This window comes from Dermacentor albipictus, chromosome 9 (assembly GCF_038994185.2).
Source record: "Dermacentor albipictus isolate Rhodes 1998 colony chromosome 9, USDA_Dalb.pri_finalv2, whole genome shotgun sequence".
NCBI classification, from domain to species: domain Eukaryota; kingdom Metazoa; phylum Arthropoda; class Arachnida; order Ixodida; family Ixodidae; genus Dermacentor; species Dermacentor albipictus.
Genome location: NC_091829.1, coordinates 94,644,367 through 94,662,567, shown reverse-complemented (window position 1 = coordinate 94,662,567; position 18,201 = coordinate 94,644,367). Strand labels below are relative to the sequence as shown.

General features: G+C 47.9%; 1 protein-coding gene across 1 annotated transcript in view; it reads right to left on the bottom strand.

The window, feature by feature from the left end:
- LOC139049510 (rho GTPase-activating protein 45-like) overlaps window positions 1–18,201 on the bottom strand; it is a 138,325-nt gene that overhangs the window by 62,723 nt on the left and 57,401 nt on the right. Inside the window, exons 3-5 of the mRNA XM_070525043.1 lie at window positions 17,425–17,632; window positions 16,213–16,447; window positions 2,553–2,616 (exon numbers count right to left, since the gene is read on the bottom strand). Of these exons, the coding sequence (XP_070381144.1) occupies window positions 2,553–2,616; window positions 16,213–16,447; window positions 17,425–17,632 (507 nt within the window). The remainder of the gene's footprint in view (window positions 1–2,552; window positions 2,617–16,212; window positions 16,448–17,424; window positions 17,633–18,201) is intronic.

Below are 18,201 nucleotides of genomic sequence, written 5' to 3'. Positions count from 1 at the left end.
CCCGGACAACCAAGGGTCATTTGCATGTCGAGAATTTTAACGCTCTGTATGCTTGCCGACGGTCTTTTTTGAAAGCGTGATGAGCGCGACTGTAAGTGGTCGTGGTGTAAGTTATCGAGTGACAGAGGAAAAAAATTTCCGTGCAAGCGTGGCTACTTTGCCCCTCGAAATCTTTAAATGTGGCAGTGTGATGACCCCTTCACGAAGCTGGTTATAGCAATACTAAGAAGAATCGCTAAGATCAGCTTACTGTGGTGAATGATTTCTTGAACACTACAATTACACTCACATTTGGCGCCAAATTGGGGGGGGGGGGGTAAAGTAGATGAGAGCAAGAAAAATTTGTAAAAATGAAAGAACGGTATATCAGTATATCATGACGTCACGGATGTTAAAGAATCTTCACATGTATGACACTTTTTTACAGAAAAGTTTTCGAGACATGTGTCTTGGATTTCACTAGAACGCAATGCTGTTGTTTATCGATGCGCTATTAGCTGGTGCAAAGCGTATGTTGTCTAAAACTCTTGACGTCGCGAGGAACTTGTGCTGGAACCTGAAACCCGACTTTCAATTTGCATTTTTTAATTGTGCGATTACGGGGAAGGAGCTCGCAGTAAGACGGTCGTTTCCGCCATCCGAGATTCCAGAAGAGCAATTTATCAAACCGTCGTAATTTGAGATTCCTCTTTAATACCCCTTTCGATGTCCATGAAACCAGGCATAGTACATAGATACAAAAAGACAAAAAGATAGATTACGCCAGGAGACAAAAGAGACAGACAAGATATAGACAAGAGACAAAAAGATAGATTACGCGAGAAATGAACCGCTGGACTACTTGGTTCGTAGCATAACTTAAGAGGAAACGAACAGGATAGGTGCTATACAAGAGTAGTAGATAGGTACTGTACAGCAGAAAGTTTTACAGCCTTAAGGGTGCTTCTTTGTCCCACGGCTGTAATTCTTTTGTTATAAGCGACAGTGAGTTCTAATTACGCCTGCCATGAGAGAGGCTGTGGTTGAATTTTCTATATTAATTCGGACCACCTGGTGTGCAGCGAAATAAATGAGAGGAGAGTTAGACAGCGGTGTATTAAAGTCACAGTCAAAATCTTATTACGAGGCACGGCGTATTAGGAGTCTCCGCATTAATTTCGACCGTCTGGGGTTCAATAACGTGTATCCAATGCACGACATGTCATTTTTCTTTCTTTCTAGATTGAGTCATTGTTTGTTTTCTTGCCAGTGTTTTGTATCTGAATTGTCTTCAAGTGTAATTGAACGGTACTACGTGCTCCACTCACTCAATGCCTCCCTGGAGGGCTGCGAGGTATTTCTCAACAGAAACGAAATAAAAATGCAAGAGCGCTTTTTGCAAACCGCCTCCCTCGGAATGAGCCGACGTGCTCACCACCGCTGTGCCGCAGCCACTGGGCTACGGCTGCTGGAACTTGCAGTTTCAGTGCACTGTCTCTGCCTCAGGTATACCACGACGCTTACGCATCCAAAAGACTCGCAAACGCAAAACTCCATTTGTCCCCATCAACGGTTCGATCTAACTCTTTAAAGGTGAGGGTGCTAGTTAAGGGTTAAACTGACACCCTTAGGAGCTCATCGCTTTTTTTTTACTGCCTTTCTTTTCTTTTAAGTACATTGCGGTACTCTATTAAAGGGAGCACACTTGGAAAGCTTGGGAGAGCCCGGTTCTGCAGTAGACGACTCACGCTGTAGGTGAAAGCCGTTTCCTCCCTACGCGCATGCGCAGTGAGCAATTCATTCGCACTGCCTCCACCGGTCCGCGCACTTTGAGCACTCTCAACGCGTGAGCCGCACGCTCCATGTAACAGTGGACCGCACTGTAACGAGCTGTTCCACGCTACTATTTACATTTATATTAAAGTTACGTAACTAAAGCAAACCAACAAATTAATTTAGACTGATAAAGTACTCTTCGAAAACTCTGTTGCCGTTAATTACACGATAATAGGTCGATTATTATTATTATTATTATTACTACAAGTCCCCCCCCCCTTTTTTTTTACTTTCGCGCCGAAACCCTAACTCCGGAATCAGTCCGACGTCACGGATTTCAAAGTATCTTTTTCTTTTTCGCATTTGGGTCGCGTTGGCAGAGCAAAAGTTCGAGCAACTTGCCGCATTCAGCCTTTGGCTCCTCTAGAATACAATGCAGTCAATATTCTCGCCGCTAAGGAATTTCCTACGCCCAAGAAGACATTGTTATAATCCATAACGTCACAGCAAGCTGGAGCAGCGTCGCCACCAATCTTTTGTGCTTCTCGCCATTCTTTTTTCTGGCTTACCGAGTGAATTTGCTCGCTGTAAGAGCGGTGTTTTTTCCATTGCGGAAGAGTAATTTTACTGACACAAAATAAATAATTTTTATCTTTAGCGTCCCTCTCTAAGCAGACGCGGTTCTTACAGACGAGCCGCGAGAGAACCTAACTTCTGGAAATTATGTACGCGCGCGGTAACGTTACTGCGGGGGGGGGGGGGGGGGGACGAACCCCGAGAGTGGGGTGAGGTCTTACCCGCGCCTTGCCGATGGCACTCGTGGAGCCCGTGTCCAGGTCTCCCATCAGGTACTCGGACACCCTGCACCACGAGGAAAGAGACACCATCGTCAGGGGATGAGGAAAGCAGCGTGGCATAGTGACAGCGAACAATAGAGCAGAGCGCGTTTATTTAAGAGGACGGCTTGCGGCCATTTAGTTAAACAGCATGATTTGTCGTTAAAGGCCTAGACCCGCAACGCGTCTGCTTTAACAGAACGAGAGAGCGGAACGTTTCGGGAATAGCGCTACCACGTACCGTGGTTGCTAACAGTCTTCTTTTGAAACCGCTAACTTCTTTACAAATAACTCGCTTTCTTTCGAAAGCGCGGCCAGATGAGATGCCAAATTCCCGGCTGCCGTGATATCACGCAGTTAATGTAGAGCAAATGGGATGTACAGCTCTATTTTGCATTCGACAAGGGTTACCTGTGGAAGTTGCACATGAGGTCACAGGTGGCTTGCGGTGGAGCTCGTTTTCAGTTAAACTGCATGTTGCTTGCTCATGGTTAACGAAGCGAAGCTGAAAATGATTACGCGAAGTATTTCTTTTCCTTTTTGTCAAATAATGTTATGGACTAGGGTGGTTATGTTATGGACTATAGGATGTTATGGAGCAATGGGGCGTGACGCTGAAGACTAGCTCACTATCGTCAAAGATGACTAGGCGGAAGAAATTGCGATCGGTTCGGCTAGCCATCTTGTCTATGCGCCATTGCAGCAGATCGTAAATAACCTGTAAATACAGCTTTTTTTTTCTTGATTACGTAATCACTTCGCTGTTTCCGCCCTGTAACAATATCCTTACTTAGGGCCACACTTGCAAAGTTAGAGGAAAAATCAACACTTATTCCCTCAAGTATTTTTAATGTTTCTTCCTTAAGCGGTTTAGCAGTGGCCCGGAGAAAATGCAACCGCTGGTTATCATACCGTAATTGTTAAAAGTCAGCACATTCCACACAATTATACCAGCGCATGAGGGTATACGCCGAATTGTCGGGCGAGTTGGTACAGGTTTTGAACAAGGAAATGACGCTGAAACAGAAAAAAAAAACCAGAAAGAGAAACAAGGAGGTGGAGGCGGGGAACGGAGCACACTGATAAGTGAAGGGCAGGCCGCCCACCTAATCTAGGACTTCAAAGCGAGACTGTATACACGAGTTTCTCTTTCGACGCGCCCTGAGAGAAAAGCAGGAAAAATGGCGCAGATAAACTGCATTGTCGCGAAAGGTGTGTACGAAGCTACTCAAAGCGAACGCGATAAGATTAGAAAGCATAGGGCGTTGAGAACGTGTTTTCAAACACGTTCACGTCTCCTCCACCAGCCTGTCCCTTCTGCACCGGCCCAGACACAGAGGCAACGAATTAAGCATCACCTCCTGGGAACCTGTCTGGGCTTTCTCGAGGTCCGCACCCGCCTTATTCGCGGCCTGGACTACCACCCAGGTCGACCACCTGGCCTAAAGTTTCCGACGCATGGTCGCCCGCACCGGCCGCTCCTGGACTTCATCCAGGAGACAGACCTATATATTTTTATTTAGTTTATGCCGTAGAACATAGTGGTAGCAATTTATTTAAAAACTTGGAGGCCACTTCAGCTTCGCCTTTAGGAGTGCAACACGATGGCATTCAAAGATGCTTGACTACCTCTCACGCTTCCTGGCAACTGCAGTTTATGTAACCGCAATGTTTACCGGGAAACGCTGGTGGCTAACGCTATGCACGAAGGCGAGGTTTGTGGTAGAAACGCGGCCTCTTGCGTGGGCCGATCCAGGAGATAGTGAAGTGCCGCACAAAAAAAAAACAAAAAAAGATTAAATCACTTACAGGTTTCTGTAACTGTTTCGCAATGTTATATTAAATACTGAGAAGATTTAGCATAAAACGCATGCGCTGTCGGCGTCTTATTTCATGACATTTGTTTGTGGGCTGTCATTCTCAAAGTTCCGAAAAAATAACTGTGAAGAGTGTAAGACAAGGTATGAGCAACATTAGTGATAGAATAGTGTGGCAATATAAGCATGTATACCGCTTGTCATATAGCAAGGCATGGCATATATACATACATACATACATACATACACACACACACACACACACATATATATATATATATATATATATATATATATATATATATATATATATATATATATATATATATATATATATATATATATATATATATATATATATATATATATATACACGGTAATCTTCGCCGACGCTGGCGCCGACGCCACATTTACTGCGACACGGGGCCATTTATGCTACCGCGTTAACAAAAATAAAAAATGGCTGTGGCTTAGCTAAGGTTAAGCCCAGGATGCGAAGCATACTAGCCTTTATTTTAGTTGTTGAACCACTGTTTAGCCTGGTGAACTGCTGTTGCTTGGCTATATTTGGTTCGGCTAGACGAAGAAACAACTCATGCAGGCGAGCGCACGAGCTCAGACTCGGCTATGTAGCTACGCGGCCGCAAGCGAGCGCACGAGTTGAGCCTCCGCTTTTGCAGCTGTTGTGACGTCATATGGTATCTACGCGGCCGCGCGCGGCGCAGCAAGGAAGACCGTGGTTGTGCGGCTAGTATGCTTCGCATAAAACGAAGCTTGCTTTTAGCTGCAGAATGCGCTGTGCCCGGTCTGGTTTACCGCGGCGTCCTCGCGATTACGTTGAATGACAGCAGGCACGGGGCGCACTCGGCAAAGTTTCAAAAGTGAAGCTTTTCTTTGCGAATTCATGTCGCCGCGTTTTCGTGACCGTGGGAGCCGCGTGGCCGTTCTAGCTGTCACCGGATACGCCAACCAATCGCAGCGGAGGAGCCGCGCGTACGTCACCGCCGCTGGGTTCCGCGCATCACCACTGCGCATCCGGAACAGCGGCGGCGCCGGCTGGGGCTGCCCGCATCCGCATCGCTCATCCGCGGCTGCACGGTAATGAGGAAGCAGACGTTCCTTGTGGATAGAATGGACTCGAATGGCGCTACGTAGGTATGCGCATGCATGCTGCCTCTGTCACTGCGCATGCGCAGTGTGTGTGTGTGTGTGTGTGTGTGTGTGTGTGCACGCACGCGTGTACTCGTGTTTCGATTACTCACACAAAGCTTCGCTCTCTGTAGATTCCAACTCGTAGGATCTCCTGCATTTACTTTTCTTTAATTTTCCCCCCTCCGCTTTACCAAAATTACATCACGAAATGAGTGTTCTCATCCTAATCCACCCCGGTGGCTTAGTGGCTATGGCAGTGTGCTGTTTAGCACAAGGTTGTGATTTCAATTCCCGGCCGTGGCTGCCGCACTTGAATGGGAGCGAAATGCAAAATAATAATAATAATAATAATAATAATAATAATAATAATAATAATAATAATAATAATAATAAAAGAAGAAGAAAAAAGACCGCTCACGTATCTCGCTTTCGGAGAATCTCAGGTCGTCAAAATTAAATGCCGAGCCCTCCACTACAGGGCGTGATCCACTTTAAGCGCACAAGCATTTATTCTCCGTCTGAGGTCTCAAGAACACTCTTGCTTTTCTTCTTTGTTTGCATTCGTTCAACCTTGAAAGTTGACTCAATTATCGCATTTTGCCAGCGCCGTTCAATCCTTGGCATATTCCCATCAGCTGGGTGTCCACCAGTGCAATCACTACCACCATCAGCAACAACATTACTCCTACAAGCAGAGGAGCACGAGCTTGAAGAGACCTAAGTGAGTGAAGAACGTGCCGATGGGAATTCTGGATGCACACTCTGCAGCAAAAGCATACAGAATACGTGTTCTCTGGCGTAAAGAAAAATAATCCACCGACGATTACGATACTGCCTAATGCGAATTTTCACCGCAGTCGTTTAGGTGTTCTGAATTCGCGATATATTGTGGCAAAAAATTTGATTCTGAGCTTAATGTTTAAAAACAGCGCTAAAAACGTACACCGGACAGCAGAAAGGAGGATGGCACGCACACGGCGATGTGCGTGCCCTATCCTCCTTTCTGTGGTCCGGTGTACGTGTTTAGCGCTGTTTTTAGACATTATGGAAAACCACTAACTCGCCCAATCTGCCGTTCTCTTTCTGAACGACAGGATCCTCTCGGCGGCAGCGCTGAGCCTCTGCTCGAGCAGCTCGTTTAGCAGCAGCGGCAGACGTAGCATTTCCACTGGTTGCATCGCTCATTGTTCACAAAGAAAGCGCGAATACGGGAACGCTTGGCTCGCGCGGAACGTGTTCTCTGGCGGTGGCGGCACAGGCCAAGTAGCGCATGCGCAGTGGGTCCGAAGCCCACGACAGCGCTTTGTGGACGCGCTCACCATCGTTGCGCTCACTGAATACCTGGTCGCCGCCGTGGAGAACGTCTCGTTCGGCACTCCGCTTTCCTCCTCACCCTTTCGCTATACTCTCCTAATCATGCTACCGCTGCACCCTCCTCCTCCACTTTCCTCCTCGCACTCTCTCCGCTTTCGCCGTCCTTCATCCCCCGCTGAGCTTCGCGTTCGCTCTTTCATCCTTCGCTGTGCTCGTTCGCTCGGTTACGCCGACGCTCAACGCAGGAACGGGGGCCTAGAAGCTGCGCTTCAACAAATCTTTGCAATCGAGACATAGAAAGCCTGAAGTTGACTACTATAGTCCAAGCTAAAGCATGCGAACAGAGCGGTTATTCATCAAGTTTCGAATGTACGCCTAAGCTACGAACAAATAACTTTTAGAGAGCAGCTCTTAGGCGCCCGGTCCTGCATTGTGCGTCGGCGTGCCACAGCGTAACCGAGCGAACGAGCACAGCGAAGGATGAAAAAGCGAACGCGGAGCGCAGGGGCAGATGAGAGACGGCGATAGCGAAGAGGGCGCGAGAAGGAAAGCGGAGGAAGCCACCTCGAAGCACCACCAGATGGCGCTCGCATCTGCGCATGCGCGGCAGCGGCGGCGCCGGCCGTCCGAGGGAAAGAAAAAAAATCTCGCCGTCACTGCTCTGCAATAGTGGACTTCCAGCGAAGCTGTTGAAAACCACAACTGCAACAGCTGAGGGTGGTATGCAATGCTATATGGCTTTCGAATAATGATAGCAGTGCTATATTATAGTCATGGTAGGAATGTGGTGCTACAACATTGAAATCATATTGCTAGGCTGCTTATTTTACATACGAACGGCTAGGGATGTCGCAGCCCACGTTGCTACCTGGCGTCAACGCGGCATCCTGCGCAACAGTAATCGTTACTGCGAAACATATGCGGCGGTGCTACGTGCTTCGCATTGCTGGCACGAGCGCGTTATAATCAATTAAGTGGTTTGCATGCTCTGTTTGAGCTTGTTCTTTATTGAAACCGCATGCTGTTCTGTATGTTGTACGTGTGACTCCAAAGAATTTACGCAATGTTCGCTGCACTTTGCCGAGTGCTTGTAGCCTCTCTGTCTTACGGGGCTATAAGCCGTTGCATTTTTATGCTCGCTTACGAGGATACGAGTGTTTACGGGGGCATGCGGCGTTGATGATGATAGCTTTCTGTCGACGAAGGCGATAGAATCCCGGGATTCTAGTCATATACGGCTTCGCTGTAAAGAGAAAGAGAACCAGAAAGCTCGCCTTCGCGCATAGCGTTCGCTGCAAGCATTTGCCAGTGACGATTACGGTTGCATAAGCTGTAGTTTCCGGAAAGCGGCAACTGCGCGTGGCCGGTCTATATATAGCACCGCGCGTCGCGGCTCTGCCAGTCACTGCGGCGATCGGTGCGATGCCTCAATATATCCCGAAATGAAAACATGTATAGAGCTGCGCTCAAAACGCGCATTAGGGGGTATCGTAATCGTCGGTGAATTTTTTTCACGGAGACAGTGGTTCGTAAGCCTTTTCTTTTTCTACGGGCGTAAACGTGCAGGAAGCAGTGTATGGTGGGCACGTAGGTAGAAATACATAGCCGTACAAAACGACGTAGACGTACAGAAACATAGACGCACAAAAATTACAAAAGAAAAACAAACAATGGGAAAGCTTTCAACAGCGTAGTATTTATATGAGCTAGTTGGTTTCATAGCTAAGACGAGTTGGAACAGCTGACTTGGAAAAAAACAAAAAACAAAGGACTCACGGAGACAGACAAGGATGTCGCTGTGCTAAAAACTGAATTTCCCATACGAGGCACGGACGTTGTATGCCTCTTTCATTTTCTGTTTTTTTCCTATTTTTTGAGCGTGCACTTCTACATACTGTTAAGAATGGCGAGCTGCAATGCAAGATTGCCACCCAGTTACGACCGGGAAACAAGACACACATCCCCCACTCTCCGTCGCTTCAGCTAGGATGCGTTCGATGAAGCGGGCTTTGTGCTGACACCGCCGCCATCCTCCAGCCCCATCGCCGTTGTGACGGAACGAGTTCGGCGGGCGAACTATTGTGCCCGAGCTCCCCAGCGCGGACCTGATCTGTTACGCGTGAGCGAGCTGCCGCGGGAAAGCCGTTTTTGGTTACTTCCCACACGCCGTCCGGGACGCAGGACAACGAACTACCCACCATGGCTCCGAGCTTCCCGGAACGGCGCCCCTCTGACGTCGGCGCCGGACATCGGAATGTGTGTGCCTATGTGTGCGTCAACTGTTCTGCGGGGCGGCGGCAAGTTGACAATGAGTAAACGAACGTTCGCGTCACCTTGTATCGCGGGAGGACCGAGTGTTTAAAAACTGCTGTGGTGCGAATGCTGGACACACTTCTCTCGTGCAGTCATGTTGGACTGACACTCTTTTTCTCAAGCAGTCATGTTAGACTGATTTAAATACTGTAAATAAACCCATATTCCTCGTTCTCGATGAGAAGCAGTTCTTCCCTTCATCAACATCCTCAGCGTGGATAAGTTGGACGACGGCATGGGCCAGCTACCTTCGAATTCATGCCGGACTCCAATCTTGACAAAGGATCACGAGCGATGGGATTGAGCCCCCAATCCTGACAATACGTAGCCGGCCGCAATCACAAAAATAAATTCAGTTGTTAGCATAGCGACGTCCTTGTCCTGTAGTTCTTTGTCTTTCTTCAGCTCAGCTGTTCAAACCCGTACTATATTAGAACAGGCCCTGCAGTAATTCACCGAGCAGTTCCTGCCCTGTTCAGTTAAGAGTGCAGTGTATATGTACCGCAAAATAGGTCGTTATCTGCCGTTATCATCGCCGTTTGTCGTACGGCTCGAACGGTGCAGCACCACCATTATCACCCATATCGACCCCCACGCATGACGGATGACAAGAAATAGTGTGAAATTCGCTCCATTCTGCGGTCATTCGATCAATCAGCCCAGCTTTATTACTTCATTATCAAAAAAGAGTGCGGGCACAATGAGTGTACCGACAGCCAACAGGTTAAATATCGGTCCCCAAAACAAACTGGACATATGCAGGCAAGCCAGAGGGAGAAATAAAATTTATAAAAAAAATGACAGTAATAGAAAAGGCCGAGTACGTATTTCGCTTTCAAATCCACTTCGGCGTTACCGAAGAAGCGCGATATAGCTGTGATTTGCGTTTCCAGGCCCAGCGATGGCATTCGCCACCTGTCAGCCATACGTCAGCCCTGTTCCGTGAGGTGGCATAATAACGTGACAAAATCGTATATACCCCTTAGCCACATACGACCACTTTGTCATTCATGCGATAACCGAAAGATCCACAGGGGTCGCGCTGTGTAACAATCTACTGCGCTCTCGGTGATTCTTTCTAAATTACCCGCGCCGCCAGGGCAGCTTAGTGGCTATGGCGCCTCGCTTCCAAGCTCAAGGTTCCGGGTTCGATGACCATAGCGGCGACCGTCGGAATAAAAAAAAAAAAACCCTGGTGGAGTTAGATTCAGGTGTACGTTATAAAGAACAGCAGATGGGCAAAATAAATCCGGATTTCACCCACTACGCCGTGTTCCGTAATCATATCACGGGTTCGGAACGTAAAACACCAGAATATGTGTTTTTTTTTTCTCAGGTGACTCTCAGGTGACTTTCTCAGGTGGGCAGGGGGGCCCAGAGATGCGAAAACAAATGTCAGATGATGGGGTTTACGGGAACACAAAATAGCCAGAAGATTATATCAGGTTTATTAGTCAATTATTTTCTACAATACCATGAAAGGCACTCTTATCGTAGGATTAGGCTTGGTAAGCAAGAAAGGGCGCGAATACGAAATGCGGGTGGTGGCGCTGCCTTGAAGTTCCCGCACCGCCTTGTGACGTCATGGACTTGAACAGCGTCAGGGTGTCTTTTTCTTCAACAGTAATGATCGACTACGTTGTGTTCCAAATGAAATAAGAAGAAGCCACAGATCGAACTTAGCAAGTTTAAAAAATTTGCACTTAGCTACAATGGTGAAAACACGAAAACAAACAAACAAAACAAACATTACTTTGACATCCGTGACGTCACGGTGTACTACCTGCCCTCGGAATTCAGCGCGAAATTCAAGAAAAATGGAACCTTGACCTTCGTTTCTTGTAGTAATCAACCGATTGCCCCGATATTAACGAAAATAGAGTTCTGAAAGAACATTCTATCGGTTTAAACTGACTAAGTGCTTCTTAATAATTATTTAAAGTGCGACTTGCCGCAAAGCATGCTTAGTAATTAGATGAACAAAAAGGGACACCAGATAAAGCAATGTATCCTTTTGCAATGTAGGTACTGCAGTACTGAGTTCGTGCGTTCACCATTCTGATGGAAAGAAAATTACTTCGCATTGCAACGAGTTCGTGCTTGTGTAGTCCGCTACCCAACGGGTATACAGTGCTCTGGAACATCGTGCTTCAAGCTCGATCGCTTTTAGCATCGCGCCTCTAATGACTCGAGGACTTCTCTGTACTCACATTCCACACTCGCTAGAGGCCGTTCAACGAAGCGAGCCGGTTTCGTACTATCCATTCGGTCGAGTAAAGCGGGGACTTGGAGACCACAGACCGGCTTCAATATTAGCGGTCCATCGAGCCGCCTCTCGCTTCGAGGACAGGTCCGTACTTACAGACGCGACACGCAGGCCGCAGACGGCAAGGGTGTTACAGCGCCTCTCGACGCAGCACAGGAACTGATAACACGCTTATCACCGAGCCGGCAAGGAAAGCAAACGCACACACGCGCAGTCAATTGCGCGTCGATTAGCCGCCGGTTCTCTGTGGTTTCCGCCCACCCGCTGCGCGTCTAATGAGGAGAATCGAAGGTGATAACCGCGCCGCGGCAGTAAGCAGTGCCGTAAGCAGGACAGTAAGTGAGACTGTAAGCAGTGCCCGAAGTGACGATAGGAGAGCTGTTTAACGCCCCGAATATCCGCGCCAGGACGCGAGGGGCGCATGCCGCGTTGGCTTGCGGACTGATTCCCACCGTGCTTTTAGCTGGAACAGCTATTTTTAGCTATTAGTGCGAAGCTTTATTTGAGAACCCTCCCAGATTTTCCCGACGGTGGCTGCTTCCTTGCCGAATGTGTTTGCAGGTGTACATACAGGGGACATACGAAAGTACCCACGAAGTAGCTCGGATGAACCTTGAACTCTGATCACGTATTTCCTGCTCTGTTCGGCGTTACAACAACAGAATTAAATAACTGCCTGCATAAAACCTGCCCATATAATATCGACTCATAGATATCTCCAAAGCAGACTGATGATCGGTTAATAGATTGGTTAATTATAGTTCACGATTTTTTTTTAAATTGAGTCTTTCGGTACGTGTCACTGGGGTCGTGCGCATTTTTGACCGATACTCCAAGATGGGTATTGTCCCAGTGCGACACAAGAGGTATAGAATCCCTAAATGTTGATTGACACGTGTCCTCACTATACTCTTTGCCTGCACCTGCCATCGCCAAATCGCATGCGCATATCCGTTAGCTGCAAAACTTTTAATTAACAACCTTACTAACGTCTCGCATAGATTCCGACCTGTGCGTTGTACTTCCACGACTTTCTTTTTTGTATTTTTTCCTTCTTTTCTTTTTGCACTGTAATGCGCGATAGGGCCACGATATGGAATCGACAATGCGATTCTAAATCTGGCAGCGGAAGATAGGGAAAGCCCGGCAGCGCAGGCTGGCGCTAATGATAACTGACGGGCTTTTAACCTGGCTGCTTTTCCCCCAAGATCCTTTCTCAATTTCTCACGGGCGACTTGGAACAGTCGTAGCATGCGTGCAGCACACAACTACTTCGTCGGTATCCCACTTGACTCAATAACTTAGCCTATGGCCCGAATGTACACCTCTACCCTGCAGAGAGACGCATATCACCCTTGTTCTTAGCATGGAAAATCACTCCTGCTGGCGTGCAATCAGTTGCTATGACAACTCTGCGACAAATTAGTTGTGCTTCATGAAACGGAAAATTGTGATCTACGCCTCAGTATATATAGCCAGAAGCTACGAAAGCGACCGCCTTGGAAAGACGTTGGTCCCCGGTTCGATCCCCAGACGAGGACGAACTTTTTCGTCAAACTGCGGAGCTTTCTGGCCGAGAAACCCGTATTTACGTTGTAGCTTGGTGCTACACTCGTGCAGATGACAATATTTTTTTCAACTCCTCGCTCCTAACGTGCCTTCTAACGTACACGAAGGCTATTCGAACGGCGTTAGCGTAACTGGGCCTCGAACCTTCTGCTCGTGATTTAACCTAACCTAATTTCGCCGTAGCGAACGCTATACACCAATTGACTATTTGAATCGTTCATGAGATTTAATAGCAAGAGAGACGGAAAAAATAGGGAAGGCACCAAGACGCAGTTCCTGCCACCCTTACGCGGGTAGAACATGGTTAAGGGATGAAAAGAAAGAAAGGAGGGCGGAGGAGGAAGGGACTAGCGGTTGTCTTCATCACGCTTACAGTCGGTCACCGATGCCAGTCGATTTCGTAGGGAACTTCTCAAGCGCACCCTTCGGGAGTTCTGTTTCGCGACTGCTCAAAATATGCACCGAAGACTTCGCGAACGCTTACACCATTATGCCGTGCAATACGCCCGCCATTCCCGAGCCTTTTCATCATCATCATCAGCCTGGTTACGCCCACTGCAGGGCAAAGGCCTCTCCCATATTTCTCCAACAACCCAGGTAATGTACTAATTGTGGCCATGCCGTCCCTGCAAATTTCTTAATCTCATCCGCCCACCTAACTTTCTGCCGTCCCCTGCTACGCTTCCCTTCCCTTGGAATCCAGTCCGTAACCCTTAATGACCATCGGTTATCTTCCCTCCTCATTACATGTCCTGCCCATGCCCATTTCTTTTTCTTGATTTCAACAAAGATGTCATTAACTCGCGTTTGTTCCCTCACCCAATCTGCTCTTTTCTTATCCCTTAACGTTACACCTATCATTCTTCTTTCCATAGCTCGTTGCGTCGTCCTCAATTTGAGTAGAACCCTTTTCGTAATCCTCCAGGTTTCTGCCCCGTAGGTGAGTACTGGTAAGGCACAGCTATTATACGCTTTTCTCTTGAGGGATAATGGCAACCTGCTGTTCATGATCTGAGAATGCCTGCCAAACGCACCCCAGCCCATTCTCATTCTTCTGATTATTTCTGTCTCATCATCCGGATCCGCAGTCACTACCTGCCCTAAGTAGATGTATTCCCTTACGACTTCCAGTGCCTCGCTGCCTATTGTAAAATGCTGCTCTCTTCCGAGACTGTTAAACATTACTTTAGTTTTCTGCAGATTAATTTTTAGACCCACTCTTCTGCTTTGCCTCTCCAGGTCAGTGAGCATGCATTGCAGTTGGTCCCCTGAGTTACAAAGCAAGGCAATATCATCAGCGAATCGCAAGTTACTAAGGCATTCTCCATTAACTTTTATTGCCATTTCTTCCCAATCCAGGTCTCTGAATACCTCCTGTAAACACGCTGTGAATAGCATTGGAGAGATCGTATCTCCCTGCCTGACGCCTTTCTTTATTGGGATTTTGTTGCTTTCTTTATGGAGGACTACGGTGGCTGTGGAGCCGCTATAGATATTTTTCAGTATTTTTACATATGGCTCGTCTACACCCTGATTCCGTAATGCCTCCATGACTGCTGAGGTTTCGACAGAATCAAATGCTTTCTCGTAATCAATGAAAGCTATATATAAGGGTTGGTTATATTCCGCACATTTCTCTATCACCTGATTGATAGTGTGAATATGATCTATTGTTGAGTAGCCTTTACGGAATCCTGCCTGGTCCTTTGCTTGACAGAAGTCTAACGTGTTCCTGATTCTATTTGCGATTACCATAGTAAATAGTTTGTAGGCAACGGACAGTAAGCTGATCGGTCTATAATCTTTCAAGTCTTTGGCGTCCCCTTTCTTATGGATTAGGATTATGTTAGCGTTTTTCCAAGATTCCGGTACGCTCGACCTTATGAGGCATTGCGTATACAGGGTGGCCAGTTTCTCTAGAACAATCTGGCCACCATCCTTCAGTAAATCTGCTGTTACCAGATCCTCCCCAGCTGCCTTCCCCCTTTGCATATCTCCCAAGGCTTTCTTTACTTCTTCCGGCGTTACCTGTGGGATTTCGAATTCCTCTAGACTATTTTCTCTTTCATTATCGTCATGGGTGGCACTGGCACTGTATAAATCTCTATAGAACTCCTCAGCCACTTGTACTATCTCATCCATATTAGTAATGATATTGCCGGCTTTGTCTCTTAACGCATACATCTGATTCTTGCCAATTCCTAGTTTCTTCTTCACTGTTTTTAGGCTTCCTCCGTTCCTGAGAGCATGTTCAATTCTATCCATATTATACTTCCTTATGTCAGCTGTCTTACGCTTGTTGATTAACTTCGAAAGTTCTGCCAGTTCTATTCTAGCAGTAGGGTTAGAGGCTTTCATACATTGGCGTTTCTTGATGAGATCTTTCGTCTCCTGCGATAGTTTACTGGTATCCTGCCTAACGGAGTTACCACCCACCTCCATTGCACACTCCTTAATGATATCCACAAGATTGTCGTTCATTGCTTCAACACTAAGGTCCTCTTCCTGAGTTAAAGCCGAATACCTGTTCTGAAGCTTGATCTGGAATTCCTCTATTTTCCCTCTTACCGCTAACTCATTGATCGGCCTTGATCGAGCCTTTTATTGCGCTTTAATAAATCCCAGCTTACTTCTTCACTCTCCGTTACATATATATTCGCCGCAAGTGCCTGCATGTTTCACCGGCTGTGCCGACGGCAGCGTCCAGCTTGGCGTTCTCACCGATGCCCTTGACTCAGGCTGCGTGTTGCTGACTGCTCTTTGATTGGCATTTGATAGCGAGTCATGCCGCCCGTGCCCAAAGTTCACTTGAGTTGCTGACTACAGACTTGATACGAAACCTGATAGCGGCTTCATGGATGACATTTATGAATGTTTCTCATCAGAGGGTTGAACTTGCTTTCACCTTTGCGCATCCCTCTTGCTATGTCATCATCAACCCTCACCACACCTTTATGTCCCCGTTCCCCCTCCCCCTGTGCAGAGTAGCAGGCTAGAGCACCTTAGCTCAGGGCGACCTCTCTGCCTTCTTTCAATTAAATTATCTCTCTCTATCACTGCGGAACTTCCCCTTACGAGATTCGTTGTCAAAATGCGAAACAAACGCAGTTCTCCTGAAGTGTATGGTCTAGATAAAGTAAGTGGCGCTCGGCTGGAACCGTTTCAGCGTTTCCCACTTTGCCCGAAGTACCTGCTGCTGAACGCCAGGGCGAGGTGGTCGACGGCCTCGAAGCAGGCCTGCGACGAGGACGATCCCCCGGGCCCGTAGTCGTGGCCCTTGACCCGCTGGATGAGCGCCGAGGCGGCGACCAGCAGCTCGGCCGACTGGATGGGCGGGTACTTCTCCAGGATGGAGCGGAGGATGCGGAGCACCTGGCCCAGCCGCTCGTGCGCCGCCACCAGTCGCGTCTCGCGGCGCTGCTTCTCTGCACACGGGGTCCGAGACGACGCACAGTCAAGCACTTTGAGCATTGCGTACGTTCCAACTGGTCGACGCGACATTTAAAAGGAAGGTTAAGCTAACTCGGGTGCCAACTTTCACTTCCCTGTTCAAATACACTTGACACGGAGCACTACCTCCGAGAGACAATTTCTAGAGCAATTTGAATGACATTTGTTGCATTTACGAGAAAAAATAAAGCTGAATTCTACCGAATGTACGAAGCAGAATTTAGATTGAGCACCTCCAAGATTAAAAAAAAAAAGAACGAAAGAAAACGTTAGTACGAAATTTATAAATGTGTAACTGTTTGCCAAAAGCAGACATCCTTTCAAAGACAGATATAGATTTCTCAAGCCACTCCTCGTTGTAGGAGTCGTCGGGGAAAATCCAGCTCCTGGCGACCGCTTCCTTGGAGTAACGGCAACAGATCCGGTTTCGGGGGCCGCATACGCCGGAAACGATTTCGGGAGCCAGAAACACGGCATTTCGGCCATGTTTTTTGGCCATGTTGCGGCCATGTTTTTCCGTGTGCAGGGAAAAACGAACGTTTTCGCACTTCTCCCTTTTTTTTACTCCCGCAAAGAACGTTTTTGGACACGTTTGCGCTATTCCTAGCAGATATTGCTGATTGGTAGATAAAAATCATAGTGATGTCGAATAAACATTGGCATGTAACCACGAAATTATGGTTTTATTATCGACAGCAAGGCGCCGGAATTGAAACATGTATAACGATAGTAGAGTTGCGTATGCACTGAGATGTTATGCATGATGGAGTGTGGTGGCACTTGCCGCCGCCCCGTTTGAAATGGAAATTAACAATATTGTTGTTGTGGTTGTTGCACATCTTTCCTATGTTATTCAAACCTAAACAGTTGTTTCTTTTCTTCTAATTTCACTTTACCGCGTGTATTTCGCCACACGGGGCGCACACACACACACACACACGTATACACCCACCGTGTGCCTCCGGCGCGAAGGCCTTCCTGAGCCTCCCCAGGGCCTCCTTGAAGGCTCGCACGTCGTGCGTGAGCACCAGGATGTCCTCGCGCTGCACCATGGCGCCCGCCGAGGCCGACGCGCCGCCCCCGTGGCGGCCCTCGTCCCGGGCCCCGCTGCTGTCGTTGCTGCTGGCGCTGCTCGCGCTGCTGGCCAGGCTGGTCGCCGACTGCGCGTGAACCCCGAAGACGACGCAATGTCCAATCAATGACAAAAAAAAAAATACACCCGCCGTGGTTGCTCAGTGGCTATGGTGTTGAGCACGAGGTCGCGGGATCGAATCCCGGCCACGGCGGCCGCATTTCGATGGGGGGCGAAATGCGAAAACACCCGTGTACTTAGATTTAGGTGCACGTTAAAGAACCCCAGGCGGTCCAAATTTCCGGAGTCCCCCACTACGGCGTGCCTCATAATCAGAAAGTGGTTTTGGCACGTAAAACCCCATAATTAAATTAAAATTAAAATGAGATAAGTCACGTCGGTTAAAGTCCAGAAATTGCACGGTGACTTATGTGGGACGCTGTAGCGGAGGGTGCCGAGAAGGAGACAGTCAACGGTATTCGTTGAAATGCGAAGAATTCTTATACCTATAGGCGCCTGCGTGCTGTATAGTGTGCCCGTAAAGTCACGGTGCATTTCTGACCGGTCGCAGGAAAGCAACAAAACAAGACAGAAACGTGAAATCTTCACCTCAGTTAAAAGGGAAGCTCTCCAAGTTTCCGCAGTACGACGTGCGAG